The sequence below is a fragment of the Chaetodon auriga genome, chromosome 2 (genome assembly GCF_051107435.1).
Source record: "Chaetodon auriga isolate fChaAug3 chromosome 2, fChaAug3.hap1, whole genome shotgun sequence".
Classification (NCBI taxonomy): Eukaryota; Metazoa; Chordata; class Actinopteri; order Chaetodontiformes; family Chaetodontidae; genus Chaetodon; species Chaetodon auriga.
The window spans coordinates 15372214-15395876 of NC_135075.1; the positions used below are offsets into that span (position 1 = coordinate 15372214).

The following is a 23663-nucleotide window of genomic DNA, read 5'->3' on the forward strand; positions in this document are numbered from 1 at the left end:
TCACAGCCAACAGACCTCTGTGCAGAGAAAGGCTGCGTACTGTGTAAGATTTGAGGGCGAGCACTCTTTGTCTTATTGTCCCATTGGCTTTTTGGCTGTCTTTTCCCTTCACAATCCACCAATGGTACGGCGAGGACAGAAAAGGGTGTTTGGTAATTATTGATCCCTGTGAGTTTGAAGTGGCGCATGCTTCAGTGGACAAACAGTGCCACTGACCTCTGACCCCAGAACCTTTGGACAGGTCAACAGCTAATATGTAGAATCATGTTGTTTTCCTTTTCAGGTTTACTGGCATCAAGATGCACATTAACAACTCAATATCATACTTTTTGATGAGGTCCACTGGGTGCATGTTACGACTAAATATGTAATCGTACAGACAATGTGACATGAGTTAGAGGAAAGCGAATAATTGCTAGTCTACCCTTCGTAATGGCTGAATCACACTGTACTGCTGACAACATAGCCGATTTTAAAGACAGATTATTATCATCTTAGTAGTGATTTTTACATGTGTAACAGAAAATCCCACATCGTGTCAACCTCTACAGATCCAATGACCTTTGTTAGTATGTTAACATTAACCTGTTTACTTGCTGTGGTTACAAATCTTTACATTCACACTACAGACACCTGACACGTGGGGTACATGACACGACAAGCCTCCAAACTATTACAGCTACTAGGTTTCCAGCATGGTCTTTGCTGATTCAAGTAACTGGAAAACAATGTATCTGGAGACGTTACTGCTGTCCATAGAATCTGTATTCTGCTTGAATTAACTGAAACAAGATCAAACTTAAAGGATGTAATAATATTTGAGCAAAGAGTTTCTGCTGTGACTCAAGTCTGGTCAACTCAAAGTTACCATCTGCTATAGCTGCTTGTGATTTCTGATGAGGCAAACACACCTGTAATATGCTGGTGGACAGTAGAGGGTCATTATTGTAACGTCAGGCCTGGAAGATATTACGACAAGAGCACCTCACAAGAACCAATGAGGCATAATACATTTTATTATAAAACCTTCAACAGTATTCACTTCAAGCCACCCAAATCAGTCCTGTGTTGCACACAAATTGTTCTGTTAAGTTCAGCTGAGGTAAAAGTTTTGAGTCTGGTTATAAATTAGCAGAGGAGACGCAGTCCCAGAGGACAAACTGTGGAAACACACTACACACTAAGTTTCTTCAGGTGTTCTTCACTAGATTCTTCATATTTCCATGAATTCAGCAACTTTATCAGCAACGTTACTGATAGAAACTTTGAGTCAAAATGGACTATGAATATAAAGTTTGTACAACACACAGTGTACATGTGCAATGCTGAACATGAGAAAATAACATACATGAGAGAATGGAAATGAAAAACGCATGAATAAAACATTTTTACTGTAATCTTACAGCTCAAGCACTTATATTTAGATCACAGCATGTCGAACCGTCGATCTTGAGAGAAAGGAAATAAAAAAATGTACAGTATACACTTATCAGTATACAGTATCCTTGGTCCTCTCAGCTCTTGATGAATCTTGTTTTGATCAATCTAGAATCTCAACACGGTAGTCATTTTTTCATGAATCATATTATATTAGTTTTACAAAAGTATAAGCCCATCTTATTCAGTACAGAATGTTTAATGTCCAGCTGAAATTACAAGTCATCATCTTTGTCTGCTGCAGTTCATAAACTGCAAGTCCCATGTTCCCCTCACAGGACAAATCAGAAAGCTTAGGGGGGAAATTTACACTTGACTGTTTTTTTGGGTTGTGATGGCGCCCCGTACATGCTGTGCTTTTGCATAAAGCAGCAGGAACAGGTTTTGTAGGTTTTGTTCACTGGGGAATACAAACGCACTGAAAAATGTCAGTTTGCAGTCGAGACAGCTAATGAGCTACTCAAGCTGCAGGACATTTAACAGCATGTAAACGTACCTGCAAATATCACCTCAGTCTGTTTACATTATGGTGTGTTCCTTACTAACAACACACTGTAAGTAAGCGATGTAAGCTTCAGTATGGTGGGAGCTTGTTTACTTAGTCTGTTGGCAGCTGTCAATCAAACACAGACACAGACACACAGACATGGACACGCCCTTCCAGCCACTGAGAGTAAGATGAACATTTCTGATATTTCTTCATAAACTTTTCTTTTTTTTCTTTTAACAATAAATCCATCTGTTAGCATTAACTCTGAAAACATGTTGACGCTATTTTTGGCTGCAAGAAGGCATGGTTGGATGTGACTTCAGTTGGACTTTAAATGTGCGACTCTCTTTGCCACCAAGGCTCATCATTAGCTTTCCACTGCGCCCTCTGTGGTGGGTTGTGTGGTGTTAGGGTCTTGCTCAGTGGCAGATGTTGAGTTTGCACCTGACATTTCTGCAGATGCAGATGAGTCTTGTGAGGTCTGGTCTGTTTCTGAAGACTGTTCTTGTGGCGTCTTCTCATCTTCTTGAGGATAGAGCTCCGGGTAACGCTGCATACACTCCTGCATGGCCCTGAACTGCTCCAGGCACTCAGAGCCCTTCACCTCCTCCGTACTATAGTGGAAACAGGAGAAGGCGTCCTTAAATTCAGTACCACAGGGACCACTGGCCATCCCACCCAAGCAGGGACAGTTCCAGTTGATTTCCCCACTGGGAAGAATAAGACCTAGGACGACAGAGGAGGTTTCAGTTAATACGTGAGTAATAAACATGCATTTTTCAAACTTCACCATTGCTACACTTTAGCATGACAACTGGTTCCTCTTGGTAGTTTCACTGTGCCTCACCTTGCTCTTCATACGGGTCCTCAGGATCTTCCTCTACAAGTTCGGCACTGCTGGGTGTTTCATGATCCTCTTTGGTGACAAAGATGATTCGGTCTTTACCTGTTGTGTAAAATGTGGAAACAAACGAATCAATGGTCCCTGATCCAACCCAAAGGCTTGCTAAATGACAACTGCAGCCTCTCTAACACAGGTTCAGCAGCTGAAATCTGGACATACTAAAGCTGAATTTCACCATTTCAACAGTGTCCTCCACTTTCCTTATTAGACCCTGACGGATAAATAGTCCAGGCTGATATTTATGGGCCATATAAATCTGTGAAATGTGACACATTAGCTTGTGCATGACGACTGATAAGTTACAAAATAAGACTCTTGTTGGTATATACAGTATGGTCACTCTTGTGAATATGACCAGTTCAGAGGTGGAAGCAGCGTTCAGGTCATTTGCTTAACTACAACTATCAACAAAACAATGTAAAAAGTGCAAATGCTGCATTCAGACTACCACTGAAGACTCACGATGGCTTTGAATGAAAAATTAGCTGAACGTGACTCATTGTTTGACATGCAACATGCCATATGACACACATGCACACTACTGCTGCTGGTCAAGGTTAAACACTGTGATGGTCACAGCTAGCCAACAGCCCTGTTCACTGATGAATAACAGCCACAGATTTTAACAGTCCTTGGCAACAGACGTGATAATAGACTTTTTACAACTCGCTTCAACGCCGACGTTGATTTTTCATTCAGACCAAAATAAACTTCAGAGTTAGCTTTCCAGAGAAGTTAGCCGGCGAGCACAGCATGGTTACCTTCCTGTCTGACCGAGCTCATTTCTTCACGCTGGAGCAGATTCAATCCCTCTTTTTTATCCACTGCACACTCCGCTCCGAGGAAAACCACTCTTACTGACAGACGACACGACACATGGAAACGTCCGAGGCTTCAGTCCAGCATCTGCTAGCTTGTTTCACAACTATCCTTGGCAGAGCGTGAGTCTTCTTCTTCTTCTTCTCTTTTCATATTTCCGGTAGCGCGGAGGCTCCAGGGCGCGTTGCTGCCCCCAAGAGTTCAGAAAACGTAAACGCTGTCTTTTCCATAAAATGATGCTTTTAATTTCACAGGAGCAAGTTTTATAAAGAAACGCAGGACATTTTTGTATGTACGATTTTCATCTTACTCTGTGATAAGATATCATTTCTGTCTACTTCTCTTTTAAATTTAATAAATTAGCGTCCTGACTACAAATGTCAAGCAAGAAAAGAGGCGGAATGGGAAGAGGGAAAAACATTAAAAAAACCCCCCCAAACATATTTCTTCTTCTTTCTCTGAGCATCAATCTATGTCCTGCGATACATTTATTTGCAATGTGTACTGTCACACTTATTTTACACTTTAAATAAAGTGTAAAACAGACACAGGTCATGCATGAAATCAAAATGCTTTTGTCGACAACTATAACCTCCCCACCCATAAATGGAGGTTGATGTAAAAACAGATAATGTATGAATTCATAGTAATATTACGTATAAAAACATATTATATACGTATAGTTCATATAAAAGAAACTGTTTTTTATAGTGCTTTCCGGTTCTTCTAAACCATTAAGTAAATGTTTATATAGTGCTTGTACATGCTTAATGAGTGGGAAGAGGGGTGGGGGACAAGAAAGGTGACTTTTCCCCAGAAACAAATTATTCATTCACTTCAGACAAATAGGAGTCAAAAGATTGAGCCTTTTTCCACAAAAGGTTTTATTGAGAATGTTTTTCTATAAGTTTGTTCTGAAATGCATTTATTTTTACATATTCAAAAGTCTTTTATCTTACACTTAAGACAAATTCAAAGTTATTCAATGCATGGCCTATGTACAGAAAATCTGAATTTGTCAGTTGTGGAAAAGTGATTAACTCGTATGCTTAGAGCAAACAATTAAAAGAACAGAACAAAACAAAAATCTCAGGAAGTGTTAACAAAAGTGAACGTGACATGTGAGTTAATACTGCAGCTCCCTGGGAATGTCGGACAGTAAAACAGCAAGGACCCTTTTTTTTCTGAATGTTTCATCAGATGACTGTTCACAAAAACAGTTGAGCAATTTCTTTTGTCGGGCGGAGCCCAATGTGAGCTCCACATCCTCTTCTTATAGGACCCTGTTGATATCGGAGCTATAACACAGGTCACAAATCAAAATGACAGTACTTGATTCGGCGTTTGACAGTTCATCTTCCGGTCCACACCTTCACATAAATGGCAGGTTGACAAATAAAATAAAGCTGAAAATAAAAGTATAAACTTAGATAACACCAAGCAGAACATCAAGTGCTTTTATGCACACAGCAGGCAGTTGACCACCACGTCGAGTACGCCTGCATACTGAAGCACTTTGCTGCCAAACTCCCGCAGGACTTCATCTCAGACACAACATGAATCTTGGGGAGCTTTAATCTCGAGTCAGTTGGGAAATCTGATGGAGTACAACTGAAATGTCGGATGGAAGATTTGAGGAGGGAGCGACAAGGCGTGCAGCCAAGTCACAATATCCAATTTCAGCTGATATTCCTGAAGATTCCTCAAAACATCCTGAAACTCGAGAGCTGACGATGCAGGGGCTTCACACAGATGGAAAATAAATGCAAAGTTGGTGTTCCCAATGAAAGTTGACTGAAGGTGGGAGGATATCGGCTCTTCTAGAAGAGCAGGGCCCCCATGCTGCCGACTTCGCTCTGTTCTTTCACAAAGATCTCAAAGTACTGATAGATGATGGTGACGGCCAGCAGGATACCGGTGCCGGAGCCAATGGCCCCGAGGAAATCAGCCATTACTGATAAACCACCGATACACAGTCCGCCGAAGGCAGCAGCTGTAGGAATGTACCTAGAACACAAAACAGAGACGTTGAGATGAATATTAATACACAGAGTTTCACTTTATAGCCTTTCAGCAGAAAAGCCAAGTATCGAGAATGACAGATATTTAAATAGACTCATCATGACTGTAAAGTAGAGATTAACTGAGAAGTTCCATGTTTTGGGAAATACATGTATTGCTTTCTTGCCAGGAGATTGATGAGAACATGGACACCACTCTCAAGTCTGTCTGTGAAATATACAGCTGCAGCCAGCAGTCGCTTAGCTTAGCTTAGTTTAGCATAAAGACTGGAAAGAGGGGTAAAGGTGGAAAGACTACTCCTTAAAGTGGTGCCTATTATGAAAGCTCACCAAAGTGACAACACCTTCAGCAAAAAGAAGGTATCACATTCTTGAACAGCTGCCATACTTTTAACTTTCCAGTGTTGTTCAATAATTGACATTTTTGCACTCTGTACCTTCAACGAGGCACTAAACTTTTCTTTTTCTTGGAAGCTAATTCTTTATCTTGGCTCAGTATGTTTACAAAATAATCCCAACTCAAAATGATGACATCTCAGTGACACCTGAGTCATGACATGTAGTGGAAAGCTTTGAAAAAGGTTTTAAATGGACATTAAATTGAGTTTAATTACTTTAATTGAAAGTCCTCATCCTGTTCTGTGAGACTTCTCAAGAGTGTGCAGTACAACACCAACAGACCCACTCAGCAGAGGACTGATTGACTGACATTCCTTTTTCACGGCAGACATGAACAGCTCAGGTGTTTGTAACAACATTAACGACAGCTTTATTCTGTTCGTCCCGGTGAGCCATGACAGAGCGACAGTGAGCCAGCATGCAGCAATACCCAGACCGTGAAGATGAAGCAGCTACATGAAATTCAATCATAATTTATTTTATTCATTTCTTCACATATTTCACATTTTCTATCTTATACCTGATGCTGACAGCTTTGATCTGCCCTCATGATTCTTTTTCTGATAAGCAATCAGAATCCAGTGCCAGGTACCAGGTGTGGCAATAAAGCATCTGCACATGAAAAGGATTTGGATCTTACCTGTTCAGCTCATGGACCATTGAGGTTTCTCTGTGTCCCCTCATCACCATCTGCTGCTCCTTCAGCTGTTTCGCCACCTGGAAGACAGTGAAGAACAGAGCTTTAAAACACAGCCTGTTTGAAGTAAAACCACAACACCACCTTCTCAAAAAGGCGTTGCAACTCACATCTTTCGCAGAGGAACCTGAGACTTCGATCCAGGTTTTGGAGAAAAAGGCACATGATCCCAGCATGAAGACAATGTAGATGAGTGCATGGACTGGGTCGTCCAGAACAGAGCCAAATGACTCAGGGGGAGAGAGGTAGTAACAGAGTCCACCTACAGGGTAGGCACGGGCTGGACCACCTGATGATGTGTCCTACAAGCGTGACAGAAAATACTAGCTTTAATGGGCAGAAATGCGTTGTAGCATTTGGTAACAAAAACAAACACCAGTAGTTTGTCAAAGTAATTTGTGGAGGCAGAAAGCTGTGTTTAAATTATACTTACAGACCAAGTACCGAGCAGATTAACCAGAAAATTTCCGCTGAAGCGTGTGGAAAGCATCTGGGAGATAACGTACAAGTTGGAGACCAAGGCAGACTGCAGGATGATGGGGATGTTGGAGGTGTAGAAGAGCTTGATGGGGTAGGTGTTGTACTGGCCACGGTAGCGAGCTGACTTGATTGGCAGATCAACCCTGAATCCCTGCGTGAAGAAGTAAAAACATCCTTCCCATCATCATCTTGTCCATTCAGCAGTTTCTATTTGAACTATGAGAGAAGTCGCATGTTAAGAAACTCACCTGAAAGTATATCACTACAGCAAAGACAAATACTGTGGCGATGAGGTTCATGAGGTTGGGCAGGTTCTGTCTGTAGAAGGCCTCTCTCAAAGCGCGCACTTTGTCTGTGCGAGTGGCCAGCAGGTGGAACAGCGCAATGATTGCTCCCTCAAACTCTGTGCCTACAAACACAAAAAGCCACAAGAATGAGGCCCAGTGGTGTGGAGTGCAGAGGAGCAACGCAACAGGATGTAAATGTGTTATTCAACATCACATTTTCAGCGACCACTTTGTGCTTTCTTACCTCTTCCGGTGTTCACAGTCGTGGGGCTGAAGGCCTTCCAGACAATCGTCTCACAGATGTTGGTGGCTATGAACAGCGAGATCCCTGAACCAAGACCATAGCCCTTCTGGAGCAGCTCATCCAGCAGCAGCACAATCATGCCAGCCACAAACAGCTGGAGAACAATACAGCAGATTCAGTCAGCTGAACAAGAACTGAGCAGTAGAGTGTGGAGAGTCTTTGCTGTGCAAGTAAGACAACAGTGTGACCTTTAAAAGCCAGTTCCACTGCAATATATTTTACTTTGTGAGTAAACTCAGTTAATCCAAACAAACCAGTTGGTCATGTAATTCTAACCAATGAACAGTGACTTTTTGAACTGTATGACTTGGCATAATGAGAAGCTTCTCCTTGATGCACCTCAGTGAGACGTCTATTTATAGCAGGGGCCTCGCTTTCAAACTATTTGATTCAAGGGACATTATATGTTTGACAATGACTAGTTTAAGTGTCGACATCACTGTCGGGATTTGTCTGTGATGAGAAATGAACAGGGCTTAATTTAAAGAACACACAAAAGAAAAATGTTGCCATAATCCACGTTAATTAGTTCTACATCATTATGTTCTTTTTTCACAACATAATATTTTTACTTTAATAAAAGCCTATTCTGAGGATAAGACATATATTTAAAGTCAAATGACACTATGACCAATTTGAATGAAATTCTTGTTCTCACCTGAATGATGATGAGCAGACAGATTCCTGCACCCATCTCTGAAGGATCTCCATACATGCCGGTCATCACATACACGATGGCCTGGCCAATGGTGATGATCATTCCAAACACTGACAAACATTAACAGGGGTTAGACAATCTATGGACGGAATTCTGAATTACAACCGTATGCTCCCAAATCACCACGTGATGAGAGCGTCCTTACATTTCTGAGCTCCGTTGAAGAGGGCTCTGTCCTTTGGTGTGTCTCCAACTTCAATGATCTTAGCTCCCGCAAGCAGCTGCATTATCAAGCCTGAGGTGACAATAGGTGAGATACCCAGCTCCATCAAGGTACCTGGAGTAAGATAATCAAGTTAGGATATACCAGGAGGAAAGTAGACACACATTTAAACTCAGTTATTAGCCAGATGAATACCTCTGTTTGAGGCCAGAATTACTCTCATCCAGTAGAACGGATCTGCAGAGTCTGAGGACATGATGCCAAAGAGGGGGATCTGGAGGAAAACAGAGAGTGAGACAATTATATATTTTTTTCAATTATGTGGAAGTTGTATTGTTTCAATGAACTGGAAAGTGTTGAATCCAAAACTACAAGTCCAACTACAAATGAAAACTATTCAGTGCAATGCTAAGTACAAACCCAGGGTATTTCAGTTTGGACAGTTTGACACACACGTCTCTAAACAGACCAAGTATTCATTCTGCGCAGAGCTGATCTCACTGTCGGTGGTTAATGACCTCATCCTTTTTTGATTAAGTGACAGATCAATCAGCAGAAAATCCATCAATGAATTTTGACTGATTAACTACACACCTCTAAAATGATTTAAAAGCACCATGTATTCTCTTGCTGCAGCTCTAACAGAAAGAGTTGCTTCCTTTTCTCTTTTTCATCCTAAATGAATCAACTTCGAGCTGTTGGATGACAGCAGGACACCATATGAAAAACTAAGGTAGAATTTGGGGCTGTGATTTGTTGTGATTAGCAGTTGTCGAATTTCTAAACATAAAAATACCAGTTTTCTAGACTTTATTCTACATAAAAAACATATGTGGTTGATTTTTACTACAGAGAAAGTTTTCCTGACAGGTCGTGTTACATTTAAAAATAAAAATAAAATACCACTTCCTGTGACCACTTGCATATTTTGCTCTTCAGACCTTTGATGAAGGTCTGATGATCAGCTTGTCATTGATAAAGTGAGTACAGGTGATTGTAGTGTGTAGTGACTGATTATGGATTTGCACATTTAGAGTAGCTGGTGGACAACTAACCTGATTGAACAAACAGATTATGTGAAACTAAGGACAGTAATTACTCGTGACACTGACCTGGCAGCACACCAGGAAGATAAAGAGAGTGATGGCGGTCCATAACACCTTCTCTCTGAACTGGATCTGTTGGACAAGCACATTATGATGGTTTTATAGCAAATAGCTAAAGCAACGCCGAGGCAGGCTTTCTGTAATGAAAAGGCAAATGTACAAATGTAATGAGCGTAATACACACCTTTCTTTCAGGTTTCTGGATTTCTGGCAGGACTGCACAGAATGGCTTTATCACCTCCAAGAATTTGACTGGAAGAGAGCAGACGTGAGTTTTTATGTGAGCTCACGGGAAATAATCGCTGTTCGTCAGTGGGACGTGGCAGTGAATGGTGGGCGGACCCAACACAGATTTGAATTGACAATAACCAGCGCTGATGTTAACCCTATTTGATTATCAAATAAGACATTTCATATCACCACGTTTCTTGCTAGATCTTTGTGTTATCTTTACCAAATGTTCCCTTTGAGCATTAGACAGGTGATTTGGGGACAGCAGGCTGAAAATACACCGGTTGTGTTATGCGTCGTCATCACTACACTGTCAATGCCTTTGAATGAGTGGCTAACGAGTTAGCTTAAATGTGAGATCTTTCCAGCCAGCAAGAACCACCGCGGCACCTCTAGGATCAGACTACAAGCACGGAAACCATCTTACAAACATACTGCCTAACTGTTCAACCCTACCCACGCGCAACTTATCCTCAAAAAATGATCACAATAGTATAAAACTGCCAACCAGCTAGCTAGCAATGTAAGCTAGCCTGCCTTCAGTGCCAGCGCGAGCACCGTTAGCTCACGAAGTTGTCCGGAACATTAAAACAGCGTTTGGTTCTTACACAGACTCCGGATATGAAGTCTCATACGACCCGTGTGTCAAAGTCATACTCACTGGCCATGATGTCCCGGCTGTCTACCTCTGTGCTCCTTTACAGGGTAAATCTGACCACACTCAATCTCACTACTGAGCCGCCGGGAGGGGAGGAGAGGAGGTGGAGGAGGAGAAACTTTAGAGACACGTCACCACTACAGACACGAACACCAACGATTTAAAGAGCCAGCCTCCATCGATGCGTTGTCAGACAGAGACAGACACATCACTTCAAGGCTGATGGACCCTGCTATACTTGATATACGTAAACTGTATTATGTTTTCCTCCTCTTCCTTATTTCAGCTTCCTCCCCATCCTCTTCCTCCTTGTATTTCCTCTTCCCCAAATACCAGCTCCGACTCACTGCTGCAACAGGTTAATGTCAGCAACTATAACTTCTTGTTTTGAAAACTCAGGTAAAAGTATAGACCATTGTCAGTTTTATTAGGAGATCGATATATCTATCTATCTATCTATCTATCTATCTATCTATCTATCTATCTATCAGTTCAGAGCTTCCAGTTTGTTCCCAGTTTGGCCCTGAATTTGCTTCAACTTTACACTTCTTCTCCATTACATTTCATACAGAAATAGTGTACATTTCACTCCACCACATTTATTTGATCCCTGTATTTATTAGCTACTTTGCTGATTAAAATGTTGCATTCAAAACATTTTCTCATAATATGATGCATTGCAATAGATTTGTTAATCAGCAGCACAGTGTATAAAACATTTAACATCAGCTCCACCTTGACCAGCCTCTGATGATTTAAACATTCATTCCATTTACCTTTGATACCTTGAAGTATTTTGCTGATAATACTTTAGTACTTTTACTTGCGTCAAATTTTGAATGCAGGAACTGCTTTTACCTGATTTTTTTAAACACTGTAATCCTGCTTTCGCTTTATTGAAGGACCTGACTACCTCTTTCACCACTGCTGACATATGGATGAAGAAGTAAAGAGCAATTTGCTGGCAAATGGGCAGCAAATCTACTCGGACTGGCAGGTACTTGTTACTCCAGCCTTCTCCACCAGAGAGCAGCAATGGCTTAAAAATGACCAAGTTCAGTAAACGCAGGCTGGTGAAGACAGTTTGAGACAGATCTTAGTTGAAGCCTGCTTGACTGTCAACAAAGGTGGACCCACACACGCATGAGGGGGTGGACAAAATAGCAGGAACACTTGTATTTACCATACAGTAGCAATGCAATAAACCCTTCATTTGCAGAGATTGTCAAAGTTAATGCTTGTGTTAGAGCGATGCTGCCTGGCATCAAATAAGCGTAAGACAGAGTAATAGCTAAAACCATGAATTTGCACCAACAATGAAAGAAGAATCACAAACAGCAGTATGGTGAGTGCATTGCAAAAGCGGCATATATATCCAACAGATGTCTCAGCGCATCTGTGAGTCCTATGCTGATGCTTTGATTTGAAGTTCCTTTTACTCCCTAATGTTTAAAACATGAGAGTTCAAATGGATCCATGATGTGATGATTTGATACAACCACTTATTTGTGGTCAAATACTGCATAGGATCACAAAAACCTCAGCACAGCTGTACTGTTCTTGTCCTAAATGAGAGCTATGAAGAGGAGGTGCATTGTTTGTGAACAGCTTACTTTCCGGTTGACCACAAGAAAAGAATTTAGCCAGTATAATGTTAAAATAGGGGCTGTTGGGCTGAGATCCAAAGGGGCAAAACTGAGGTTGTATCAAGGTTGTATTTATGAAGACATCGGCCACTAAAAAAAAAAATTCAGACGATAAGTATTCGTTGACATCATTTTATTGCATGACTAAATTGTAACAACAACATAAATGAAAAAAACATTGATAACAAAAATTACAGCAAAATCCCTGTTCATAATGCCCTGACAGCTGAAGACCAGATGAAAAAGTTGTCTGTGTTCAGGCGGACAACCTGGTTGTTGTTTTCATTTTTAACCAATCACTTCTGCAAGTGCAAGTCTCATTCACTCAGTGCCCCATCTCATTGGATGTTTCTTCCCCCTGCTTGGTGCCCGCTGATAGATAACAACAAGGCAAGCTAACACTCACATGTCGTCTAAGTTAGCTAGCTGAAAGCTGAAAGAAACAATAGAAAACCTATGGGATGAGCTGAGTCGCTGTGCAGAGGCTCGTAACTCTGTACCCCAGAACCTCAATGTCCTGAGGACCGCCCTTGAAGAACAGTGGGATGCCAAGCCCCAGCAGACAATAAGTCGACTTGTGGACAGCATGAGACTCCTTATCAAGCTGTAATTGATGCTCAAGGGCACATGACAAGTTATTGAGACACTGACGTTTTTTGTTGTGGCATACCCACCACTGTTATTGGCTTTTGTTTCAATAAATTGTTCGAGATGAGGAAATCACCATTGCATGTTTCTACTTAAATGCCCTACGTTCATGATATAATATCACTGTAGCCTGAACTTGTTATATTTCCCATAACTTTCACCCAAAGCCAAATATCCCTAACTTTTTGTGAGCAGTGTAATTGTTTTATTGCACTTTATCTAGCACACTTTAGGCATTCATTTTTATATGATTTATAAAAATATGGTCAGTAACACATTCTCAGCCTACTGACTAAATGCATAGTTCAAAATCCATTACAGTATCATGAAACTGTCTGTGAAAATTATGACTAAAACATTTGAGAAAAACTGGATTCCACAGACTAAATCTTGAAGAAAACAAAATAAAAGACTAAAATGTGACTTGAACCAACTACAATTTTCAGTCAAGCGACTAAGACTAAAACTAAATTTGAAATTTTGTCAAAATTAACACTGTTTCTTTCTTTCTTTCTTTCTTTCTTTCTTTCTTTCTTTCTTTTCTCAGGAGTGTAGTTAAAGGTGATCAGTCAACAGGATATCGTAAAAAGTCGGCAAAGCATTTCTCACATGGTTGAAAGAAGAAGACGGTGTACACAGTGTAGCAGAAAAGAGCTCAGTCTATCAGAGTACTCTCTGATGACAGATGCCCACAGTGTTGCGGCACAAGGGAAAAGATAAGTGAGAAGCTGCTACAACAGAAGGTTTTATCTAAGGTTTTGTCTGTTGATAGCGCGGTTCTTCATTTGGTTCTTTCACAGCAGGACACAGGTGTGCTGAGGCCAATGTAACCTCTCGAGGACATTCTCTCTGAAGCTTCCACACCTGGCAGGTTCGTGACATTTTTAGGACATCAACTCTAGAAGCAGACAAAGGACTTTAAAGGTCAACAGCCCCAGGCAACATGGACAATAAATATGGTGGTAATCAGAAAAACAGGTGTCACTTGTCATCACCACAGTGACAGTATGAGTGAAGCAACAACAACGTAGCTGCAATTAAAGCAAGACCCAAAACAAAAGTCTAAGTGGGACCAAAAAAGCAATGCTTATTTGCTTTTGGGTGAGGATAAGATGAAAAGATTGATGCCACTCTGCACTCTGCACTTTGGACTGAGTCTGAAGCTAGATCAGCTGGTTAGCTTAACTGAGCACAATAAAGAAAACATAGGGAAACAACAAGCCTGCTGTCCAATGTGAGCAAACGCCTTCCACCAGCACCGCAAAGTTGTATCTAACTTGTTCAATCTGCACAAAAAACAAAATACATACAGTACAATTTGTAAAGTAACCAGTTGACACTCCAGGAAGTAAATTCCCCTACCCAGGCAATAGTTTGTTACATAACTCCTTCAATTGTTGCTTTATTTTTAGGTTTTTTTTTTTTTTTCCAGACAAACATCATCATCAGAGAGCTCAGGAGGTGTTTGTAGCTGCTGGCTCCAGCTTCACACTGAACACACAAACATGAAAGTAGTACCAGTCTTCTCATCTAACTCTCAGGAAGAACACACATTTCCCAAAATGTCAAAATTTTCCTTAAAGTCATTAAAAGATTGCAATATTTTTTTTTCTCATATTTTGGCAATTTTACTCTTTTTATACTTCAAAGTATGTACTTCAAAGCAGGGAGATGACAGGAAATGAGGGAGAGGCAGAGATGGGATCATGTAGCAAAGAAACTTAAGACCAAATTATTTCACCCTTACTGCACGTATACTGTGTAAAAGTAGAGGTTTTATGTTGACATTATCTAATGTGTTGCTAATATTCACCTCAGCAGAATAGACATTGAACTGAATTGACTTTAAATTCTCATTTACAGCATTTATTGGTCTCAATCAACACAGGCAGCATATTTTTCCACAGTCTCTTAAGTTTTAAGCAATGGCTGCTTCAATGACAGCTGCATTCGGGTGTATCTCAAGCTCACACACTCTTAATACATCACTCCTCTTTGCTTTGACTTTGCTGTGTCATGAAGGAATGTTGAATTCCATTGACCGTCTTTCTTTTCTTCTTCTGCATTTTTTGTCTCACATTCATCTCATTCCTCGTTTGTCTCGGAGAGTCCATCATACTCTGATACAAGAGATGAGAGCTACACTTTCTTGTTCTGTACGCCCCCCCATCCAAACCAGGTCACCCACATACACAATCCCGCGCTGTCTCGATAAGCGGGATCAAAAGACTCACATTCACAATATGACTTGTGTTTGTTTTATGTGTGCTTGTTTGTGTTTGGCCTTCAAGATAATCACAGTAGTAGATTACTGGGAATCCTGATTTAGGCAGGTAATACCAGTTGTCAACAGCTTTGGAAAGTCCATAATCTGATGTTTACAGTGATGGGATAGTACTACGTTCTCTGCCATGTCCCACCTCCCTGGATTGTCCATGAGATTCTTGAGGGAAGGGGGGGGGGGGGGGGGGCATGCATCCACACGAGAACCCGAGTGGGAGTAAAAAGTCATAAGACCACCATGAGACCAAACAGTGTGAGTCACTCCCTGCTCAGCTCTGCTATTCGTCTTCATCTGTTTTCTGTCTGCTGTCACTCTGGAGAAACCACAGCAGTACAACACTCATCTTTCAAGAGAAACTTGTTTAGACGTCTCTGTCTCTACATCTGTGTCTCTCTACAAGTTCCCTTGCTTTTGTATTTTCTGATCCTCTAATGACTGATTTTGATTATACTGTGGATTGTTTGTGTTCACTGGCGGCTTACTGTTGACCTGTTGTCTGAGCAGCCTTCAGTGCTCTGATCCAGGAGGTCGTCTCTGCGGAGAACAGCTGTTGTGATCTCTTGGGAACCTAAAGACTGCCAATATACATCACTGCCACAGTAATACAGTATATCTGCCGTTCTATAGGCCAGTGGTTAAGGTCGGTGGGTTTTAACTGGTGGATTTGACATCCCCTTAATCCACTATGGTGATCCAGCAGACAGAAGAACATTGTGTCCTCGCCTTTATGCTCCAAGTTACATAAACATCTACAGATCAAAGACAACTAACTCCTCCCAGCAGACGTTTTCTCACACAGATTTAGAGGGTTAATGAGGAACAGCTCAACTCTTCAGCTTTAAATAGACACAGTAGGTTCGTTCCAGCAGTGGAGTTAAATATGGAGGAAAAGTCTCTCGAAGCAAAGCTGAACACTTACCCTAGTTGTGTCATTCATCGAAATAATTGGAATGAGAGAGCCAAAACTGAGAGTCTACAGCCATGCCAGCACCTCTGTGAGGCTGTATTTAGGTGCAGTGGTGCTTTGAGCCCATTGTTAGCCTGCTAACATGCTCACAATAACAGTGTTTGCATGCTGATGTTTAGCAGGTAAAATGTTTGCTATGATCACCATCTTAGTTTAGCGTGTGAGCATGCTAAAATTGCTAATTAGTATTAAACGAAGCACAGCTGAGAAAGAGTGAGATGTTATTAGTTCTTATGTTCAATTCAATCACAAACCAAAGCAGGCTGGACACAATAAATTTTGACTTGATGGCACCCAAAATGTCAAATGCTAAAGTTATAGGGGGACAAGAACGTCCCGCTGCTGTTCGTCGAATCACCAAAGTTGGTAGGATACAGCGTGGGAACCATAGATGTCAATTTCATAGCCATCCATCCAAGAGACGTTGAGATATCAGTCTGGATCAAAGTGATGGGTTGACTGAGATGATCATGGCTGCAGCCATGCAGCTAGCATGGCTAAGACAGGTCACTGTCCGTATACTTTTAATCCAGCTCTATTTGTGGAAAGAGTGGACGGTGTGAGGGGGATACAGAAAAAAGTGACGTGGGACATCTAAATTGGAGATAAAGCTTGGCAAATAATAGCACCTTTAACTGCCAGAGGGCTGGAGGAAGCCGTTTGCTGTTTCTGCTTTTGTCATCCTGCTAATCTCACTCTAACAGCTGTGCTCAGTGCAGCTTCAGTGCATCTGTTATGTAATCTGTTTAAAGGTTCCTGACATTAGATGTGTTGTTTCTTCTGTTTGAACAAAATCAAATGTAAAATGTCTTGAAAGAGCAGTTGTTCCTTGCTGATAATGTTAATGTGTAGAATATGAGATAGCAACTAAAACTATTACTTATTGCAAAAGCTTCAATAAATAGAATCAACAAAGGTGTACAGCTTTATCTGAGCAGAATAGATCAAATCTTTCTAAAAATCACTCAATACAATACAACACACAATGAAGAAGACCTACTTTGTCTTGTGAAAGCAAGACGAGCTGAAAACGAACAAGCCATAATGAGAGTAAACCATTGTCAGTGAGCGCTGCTATAATCTTTATTACAGTAATTTAAAAGTATCCAGTGACATAATTGTGCTGCAAATGAATGAGAACAGCTACTGAGGACTTTTCACTGAAACATACCTGCTCCACCCACATACAGACACACTCATTCATTATAATCCATCTACAGGCACTGCAATTACAGCAGGGAAAATGTCTACTGTTACATGTATGTGGTGGAAAATGTTTGCAAGAGAGATTAATGGAGTCATGTTTTCACCAGCAGAGAAACAAAACAATCCCACTGAGTGACAAGCCACGACATAACCCTGCAAGAGTGGACCTTAACTGCTCTGTAGTCATCAGACTCAGTCCAGTTTATTCCAGAGTCCACGCTACACTAACAGCTCTGTCTGCATGTCTTGTCTGGTCTGGGTTTTTTGTAAGGACACACACTCATACACGTTACTATGCTTGCTGCAGGGAGAATATTCCCCCCTCGTCTTATTGGGTGGTTAGACCGGCGGGTAAGAGTTTTAAAACACACACGCAGGATTCACTCAGTCATGCACATCATGCTCACATACCTGCTCACGCTCACATCAAGTGCTGAGAAATGTCCTCTTCACAGTGGATGGGATGGGAACAGTGACTGGAGTGACATTAAAGTCTACAGGCCTGAATACTTGACGCTAACAGTGAGGGGGCTCTTTTATTTTGTGTTGAATCCACTAGTCCCCATAGAGAGAAAGGTCACAGCAAACCAGTATAAAGTTATTCTGTTTGATCAGTTTTAGTCTAGCATGCAACGTTTCTGTCCAGCATGAAAATGATTGTGAAAATGATGGGAATCAAATATCATGACCTTCACAGTCACCAGATCTAAACCCAGCTGAACACCTGTAGATGTTGGACTGATATGATAGAGAGCAGCACAGCAAACACATTTGTGTTATCTGCTTCTTTTCAGAAGATTAAACTCCAGCAGACTCGGATTACATATGATCTGATGGTCAAGATCAGATCTGAAATGATGAGCTGGTTAGATGATCAACAAAAAATGACCTTTTTGACAGAATTTGTTTTTGTCATTCATCAAACATTTGAACAAATGTCAGTTCACAGTTCAACAGTGAGGGCTTGATGTGACCTGACACACTTCATGCTGCTGTTTTTTTATTCTCTAATGTATCACCTATCTGTATAAATGTGTGAAATAGACTACGTGATGTTGTTAAACAGACAACAAACCCCTGTTGAACTGGTGATATAAATAATCCCCTAATGGCAGCTGTTGAGAAATAAGACAAAACATTCTGTAACACCACTGAGGCGTTACATAATCCCAGCGCTAACTGGGATCCAGTCCAAAGGAAAACTGAGAATCAGATAAACATACTCCCCCCACTCTATATGTATACTGTGTAAGACCAAGATTCAGCGCTCCTTGATCGAGTTCACCAAATGGGGTTTGATAAAAAAAAAAATCTATCTATCTATCTATCTATCTATCTATCTATCTATCTATCTATCTGATACCTTATAAGGTCATTCATTTCAGCTGATGTTTATTAGGCCTTCAGGGACAAAGGTTAAAGAGGTAATAAGCCTCTACATTAAGACATTGAGAGCGGGGTTAAAAGTAAAGAGGTAAAGCTGTGGTACAACAGGCCTGATAGGAAAATGGGCCAACAGTTGTTAGAGTAGAGCACAGCGTGTTCAGGTTTATTGTATCATAAATCCTCCCTCTGATCAACTGTCATTTTATTCCTCCTGGTGGCCATATGTTGTTATCTGATTGATCTGTTGACCAGGGTTCAAGCAGGACTTGCATAAGAGGCTGTGACATCACAGTCTTTGAACATATGACATGTTGTGTGTGGTCCTTGTAGGAACATCACGGCACAGTGGTTTTGAGTGCCATAACCCATAATTTCTTTTATGGTTGCAGTTACACTGTTCAAGAAGGTTTGGTTAGTATGGTTGGCCTCCAGGTCGCCACGTGGCTGCTGGGTGGTCAGCTGTCTGCTTTTGATCTGGGGTGTTATGAAGAACCTGGTCAGACTCTTCCAGCCAAACTCTCTCCATACTCGTGTGTTTGTGGTAGTCACTATGTAAAGCATAGATAAAAAAAAAAAAAAAAAAAACCCAGGACGCAGTCATTTGCAAACAAACTGTGTTTACCGACAATGATTTTACAAAGCGTTCCTGAGTCCATGTCGTAACATCCTTTATCCAATCATTTGTTCACAAAGTGGTGAACCTCTCTCTATCCTCACTTGAACGACTGAGCCTTTCTAGGATGCCTCTTTCATACCCAATCATGACTATCACCTGTTTTCAGTGAACCTGTTTACCTGTGGAATGTTCCAAACAGGTGTTTTTGGAGCATTCCACATCTTTCCGAATCTTTAATTGCTCCTGTCCCAACTTGTTTGAAACATGTTGCTGCATCCTTATCAGAATAAGCAGATATTTACAAAAATCGATGAAGTCAGTGATGTCAAACATTAAATATATTATCTTTGTACTGTTTTCAATTGATTATATGTCAGAAAGGATTTATGTTTTACACAGCGCCCCTGAATTTTGTTGGAATTGGGGTTGTAAAGGCTGAAATGACATGAGGTCTGGTCTGGTTGTATGCATTCACAACAATTTGAATTAAACTGTTTATACCCAGCATCAGTTGCCACCTCTTTCATAAAATAATCATGTAAAAGAAATAACCATTTTCCAGACCATATTTCACCTTTAGATCTTGAAAGCTCATATATCATAGAGAACCAAAACAATCCCACTGAGTGACAAGCCTTGACATAACCCTGCAAGAATGAACCTTAAGTGGTCTGTAGTCATCAGGCTCAGTCCAGATTACTCCAGAGTCCACTCTACACTAACAGCTCTGTCTGCATGTCTTGTCTGGTCTGGGTTATTTTAATGACACACACTCATACACGTTACTATGCTTGCTGCAGGGAGAATGAGTCTGTGTGTGCTGAAATATGAGTACAAATTTGCCAAATATCCCCCCCTCGTCTTATTGGGTGGTTAGACCGGCTGGGTAAGAGTTTTAAAACACACACGCAGGATTCACGCAGTCATGCACATCATGCTCACATACTTGCTCACGCTCACATCAAGTGCTGAGAAATGTCCACTTCACAGTGGATGGGATGGGAACAGTGACTGGAGTGACATTAAAGTCTACAGGCCTGAATACTTGACGCTAACAGTGAGGGGGCTCTTTTATGTTGTGTTGAGTCCACTTGCAAAGCTCATATACTTCCAGACTCATACACCCCTGGTCAAAATATTTTTCATATGACACAAACTCATACCTCCCTGTGTCGCTGTGCTCCTGTCTGGGTTATTTTAAGCTCACATACAATTCTCTGCTGTTGCTGCAGGGAGGGGGGGGGGGGTGCACATGCTGTACTGCACATTTTCACATCCTATTTCACTGCATGGTTTCACAGAGAAGTGACCTCTCTTTCTCAGCCTGAGACTGTGTCTTCAACAGAATTCCTTTTAAAGCCATCAGCTTGAGAAGCTAAGGTAGACAGAATGATGAATAATCAGGTAAGAATTCCAACCTTTGAACTGTGGTGACACACACGATGTGGTCGGACAGCACCATGTATGCACTGCAGGCCTCCTTCTGGCAAACACAAACACCTGCGTGGGCAGTTCCATCTAAGAGCTGTGCATGCATGTGTTATCATCAGAGCAAGATTTATCAAACCGGCTCTGACAACATAACTTGCACTTTCCTGAGTGTTATTGGGGTCAATCAGGCTTTACTACATCTCATAGTACACTGCAAAACCAGAATGTTGAGCAAATAACTGATCACACTTGCAATAATCCTGAGTGCAGTGCTGTGCCAAATGGTGATTTCTTGCAAGACTCTGAAATCAAGAGAGCCTCGTAATCCAGTGAAAATCAAACTGATGCCTTTTGGGTCATTTGCTCCACAGCATGACATCAGTTTAAATTAGTTCTATTCCAGGTGTCCTTTGTTCAGGTTATACTAATATTTTCGTGTGAGCAATGAGGCCAAACCACCCCTGCATTTCGTGCTGCCAAAAATACTGCTGCTGTTGCCATAGTAATGTGTCAATGTTAAAAAAAAGAGAAGTTCAGTCACCAAGGTAACTGTCTCTGTCCCACTCAAGCACACCTACATGCATACAACACAGACACAACACAGACAGACAAGCCCATTCATCTGAAAAAGATAAAACAGAGCAAATGAAGTGATGAAATGTTTCGGTCCACAGGGGACGGAGTCTTCTTTCATAATTCAGTCAGATTTGTGGACTTCATCATTAAGACCATATGAACAAGCTTGAGCCGGTGCCATAGTGGAGCAAAACATATTCATCTAAATCTGTTTTGTAGCAGGCAGCAGATGAGCAGGGGATGTTTGGTTATTTTTAGATCTGAAAAAAGGAAACGATAATCCCTCTCATCTCGTGCCTCATGCTGGCATCTGTCCTGAACTGCCCGTCTCTCCCTTCGCCTTCCTCTGATGAGTTCGCTGCACCAAACTGCACCAATCATCACAGACGGGCCGACAGATAAGAGACAAATCCTCACAAATATCAAGAGAATGTCTCGTTGCTCAGACAGCTCTGCAGCCATAACCGGTTTTGATAATCTGTCCGTATCTGTTTGGGAATGCATTTTTGTTTATTTGCATGCATGAATAAATTTGTAACTGAGTATTGCCCATGACGTGTGGATATGTGGGTCATATTAAGGCTCTGAGTCACAGCCAGTTGTCACTGACCTGCGGGTGTGATGATGGATGGCAGACGAGTGCTGGTTGAAACCCCTGAAGGCCTGCAGTTTGTTTATTGGGCATCATTAGTCAGACCAGTGTGTCCTGTCAGCTAATATAGACAAACAAGTGTCGTTTGCAGTACACACAGAAACATCAGAAAGACTATAAATCCTAGGATCATATTTCATTTTTTAAAAATAAAAAATGTATTCATTCCACTATGAGAAAGTGTGTGTATTCTTGACAGCCTAGGTGTAGTATACTTTCCACACAGCCATGGGCTTACCCTCCTTAGCTCACAGTGTTTTCCGGTGCTGGAAAGCCGATTAGGCTGACCATAAAGCTGCTGGTTTTGACAGGCAGCATCTTTCAGGGTGCATGCCGCGTATTGAAAAAACAGAGGTCATCTGAGGTTGTTGCTTTGGAGCTGTTTGTGCGTGTAGCTGCTGGCTAACACCTTGTAATGCTTCCGACTTAAAGGAAGTTTTTCTTCTTTTGTTTGAAGTGCATAATCTGAGACCTGCTGCAGATCAGTCACCGATGTCGCAGCTGAATGGTAACCGGGCCAAAACTCTCCACTAAACTGCTTAATAACAAACTGTGTAATTACGATGACGCATGCAAAGCGAGGTTTGCGACCTTTGTATTTATGCTTTCTCTTGAGAAAACAAAGGAAAGTGAGGAAAACCTGTTCCCCTGGCAGAGACTTTCCTGTGGATCAATTTTGTGTAAATTATGTAATTTACACACAGAAGAAGTAAGCAGTACCGGGTCCTGATGTCAGGGCTGATAATCACATTATAACTCACTGTTACTGCAAACAATCTCAGGTCCCAGCGTTCAGCCATGTTGATCTGAAACACTGCCATCGTCTCTGAACCAAATGATTTCATACGTCAGTTGTTTGAGACATCTTCAACCACATCTGTGTCTGATGTAAGCCTGAGGATTACGTCCATCAACCTCACACAACATCACCACATCACATTCTCATTTTGGTGTTTGGGCTCTTAGCAATCAAACTCATCTGCAGTAGTATATCAAATTATCAAAAGCTGTCTCACGCCAGAGAGAAACTAACGTATTAAGTACGATCAGCCCTGAGGTTATTGGCCATGTCCTGTCTGTTCACCGGTTTTTACAGGACTCCATATGGGCATGTTCTATTTCATTGCAGTATTACAACTTACAATATGGCTTTTTATATTTCCATTCTATTTTATTTGACTTTTTTTATTCTTATTATTTGTGTAGTAGCACCTTGGGCCTGTGAGGAAGAACATTTTGTTCAGCTGTATACTTTGTATTTGGATGAAAGACAAACAAAAGACTTTTTTGTCTGGTTCTTCTGCGCCAGGTGAAGCATTTTGACTGTTCTGATTATGGCATTTATGTTTTACAGTGTCCCAGTTTTTTTCTTCGTGTGCATTGAGAGGCAGAGATAAATCACTCAGAACAGCAGAAAGTGTTTTTAGTTGTACTGTGGAGGGTTAAGATGACAAAGTTATGGTATATCGTCAATGTTTTCTGTAACATTCAGCACAAAGGATGAGTCACGTTTTCGACAGCACTGTTTCCTTTTGTT

At 41.2% G+C, this 23663-nt stretch overlaps 2 protein-coding genes across 2 annotated transcripts; both read right to left on the reverse strand.

Moving 5' to 3' along the window:
• Positions 1-998: 998 nt before the first annotated feature.
• chchd4b (coiled-coil-helix-coiled-coil-helix domain containing 4b) lies at positions 999-3809 on the reverse strand. The gene is made up of 3 exons (XM_076744368.1): positions 3593-3809; positions 2775-2873; positions 999-2653 (listed from the first exon to the last, which is right to left on the reverse strand). The coding sequence occupies exons 1-3, from the start codon at positions 3612-3614 to the stop codon at positions 2295-2297; spliced, it is 480 nt and encodes a 159-aa protein (XP_076600483.1). The 5' UTR covers positions 3615-3809; the 3' UTR covers positions 999-2294.
• A 701-nt stretch (positions 3810-4510) lies between these two features.
• Positions 4511-10819, reverse strand: LOC143337570 (protein transport protein Sec61 subunit alpha-like 1). Its single transcript, XM_076757219.1, has 12 exons — positions 10718-10819; positions 10010-10077; positions 9832-9897; positions 8915-8993; positions 8702-8833; positions 8497-8606; positions 7779-7932; positions 7496-7656; positions 7201-7398; positions 6878-7069; positions 6711-6787; positions 4511-5657 (listed from the first exon to the last, which is right to left on the reverse strand). The coding sequence occupies exons 1-12, from the start codon at positions 10722-10724 to the stop codon at positions 5471-5473; spliced, it is 1431 nt and encodes a 476-aa protein (XP_076613334.1). The 5' UTR covers positions 10725-10819; the 3' UTR covers positions 4511-5470.
• Between the last annotated feature and the right edge of the window lie 12844 nt (positions 10820-23663).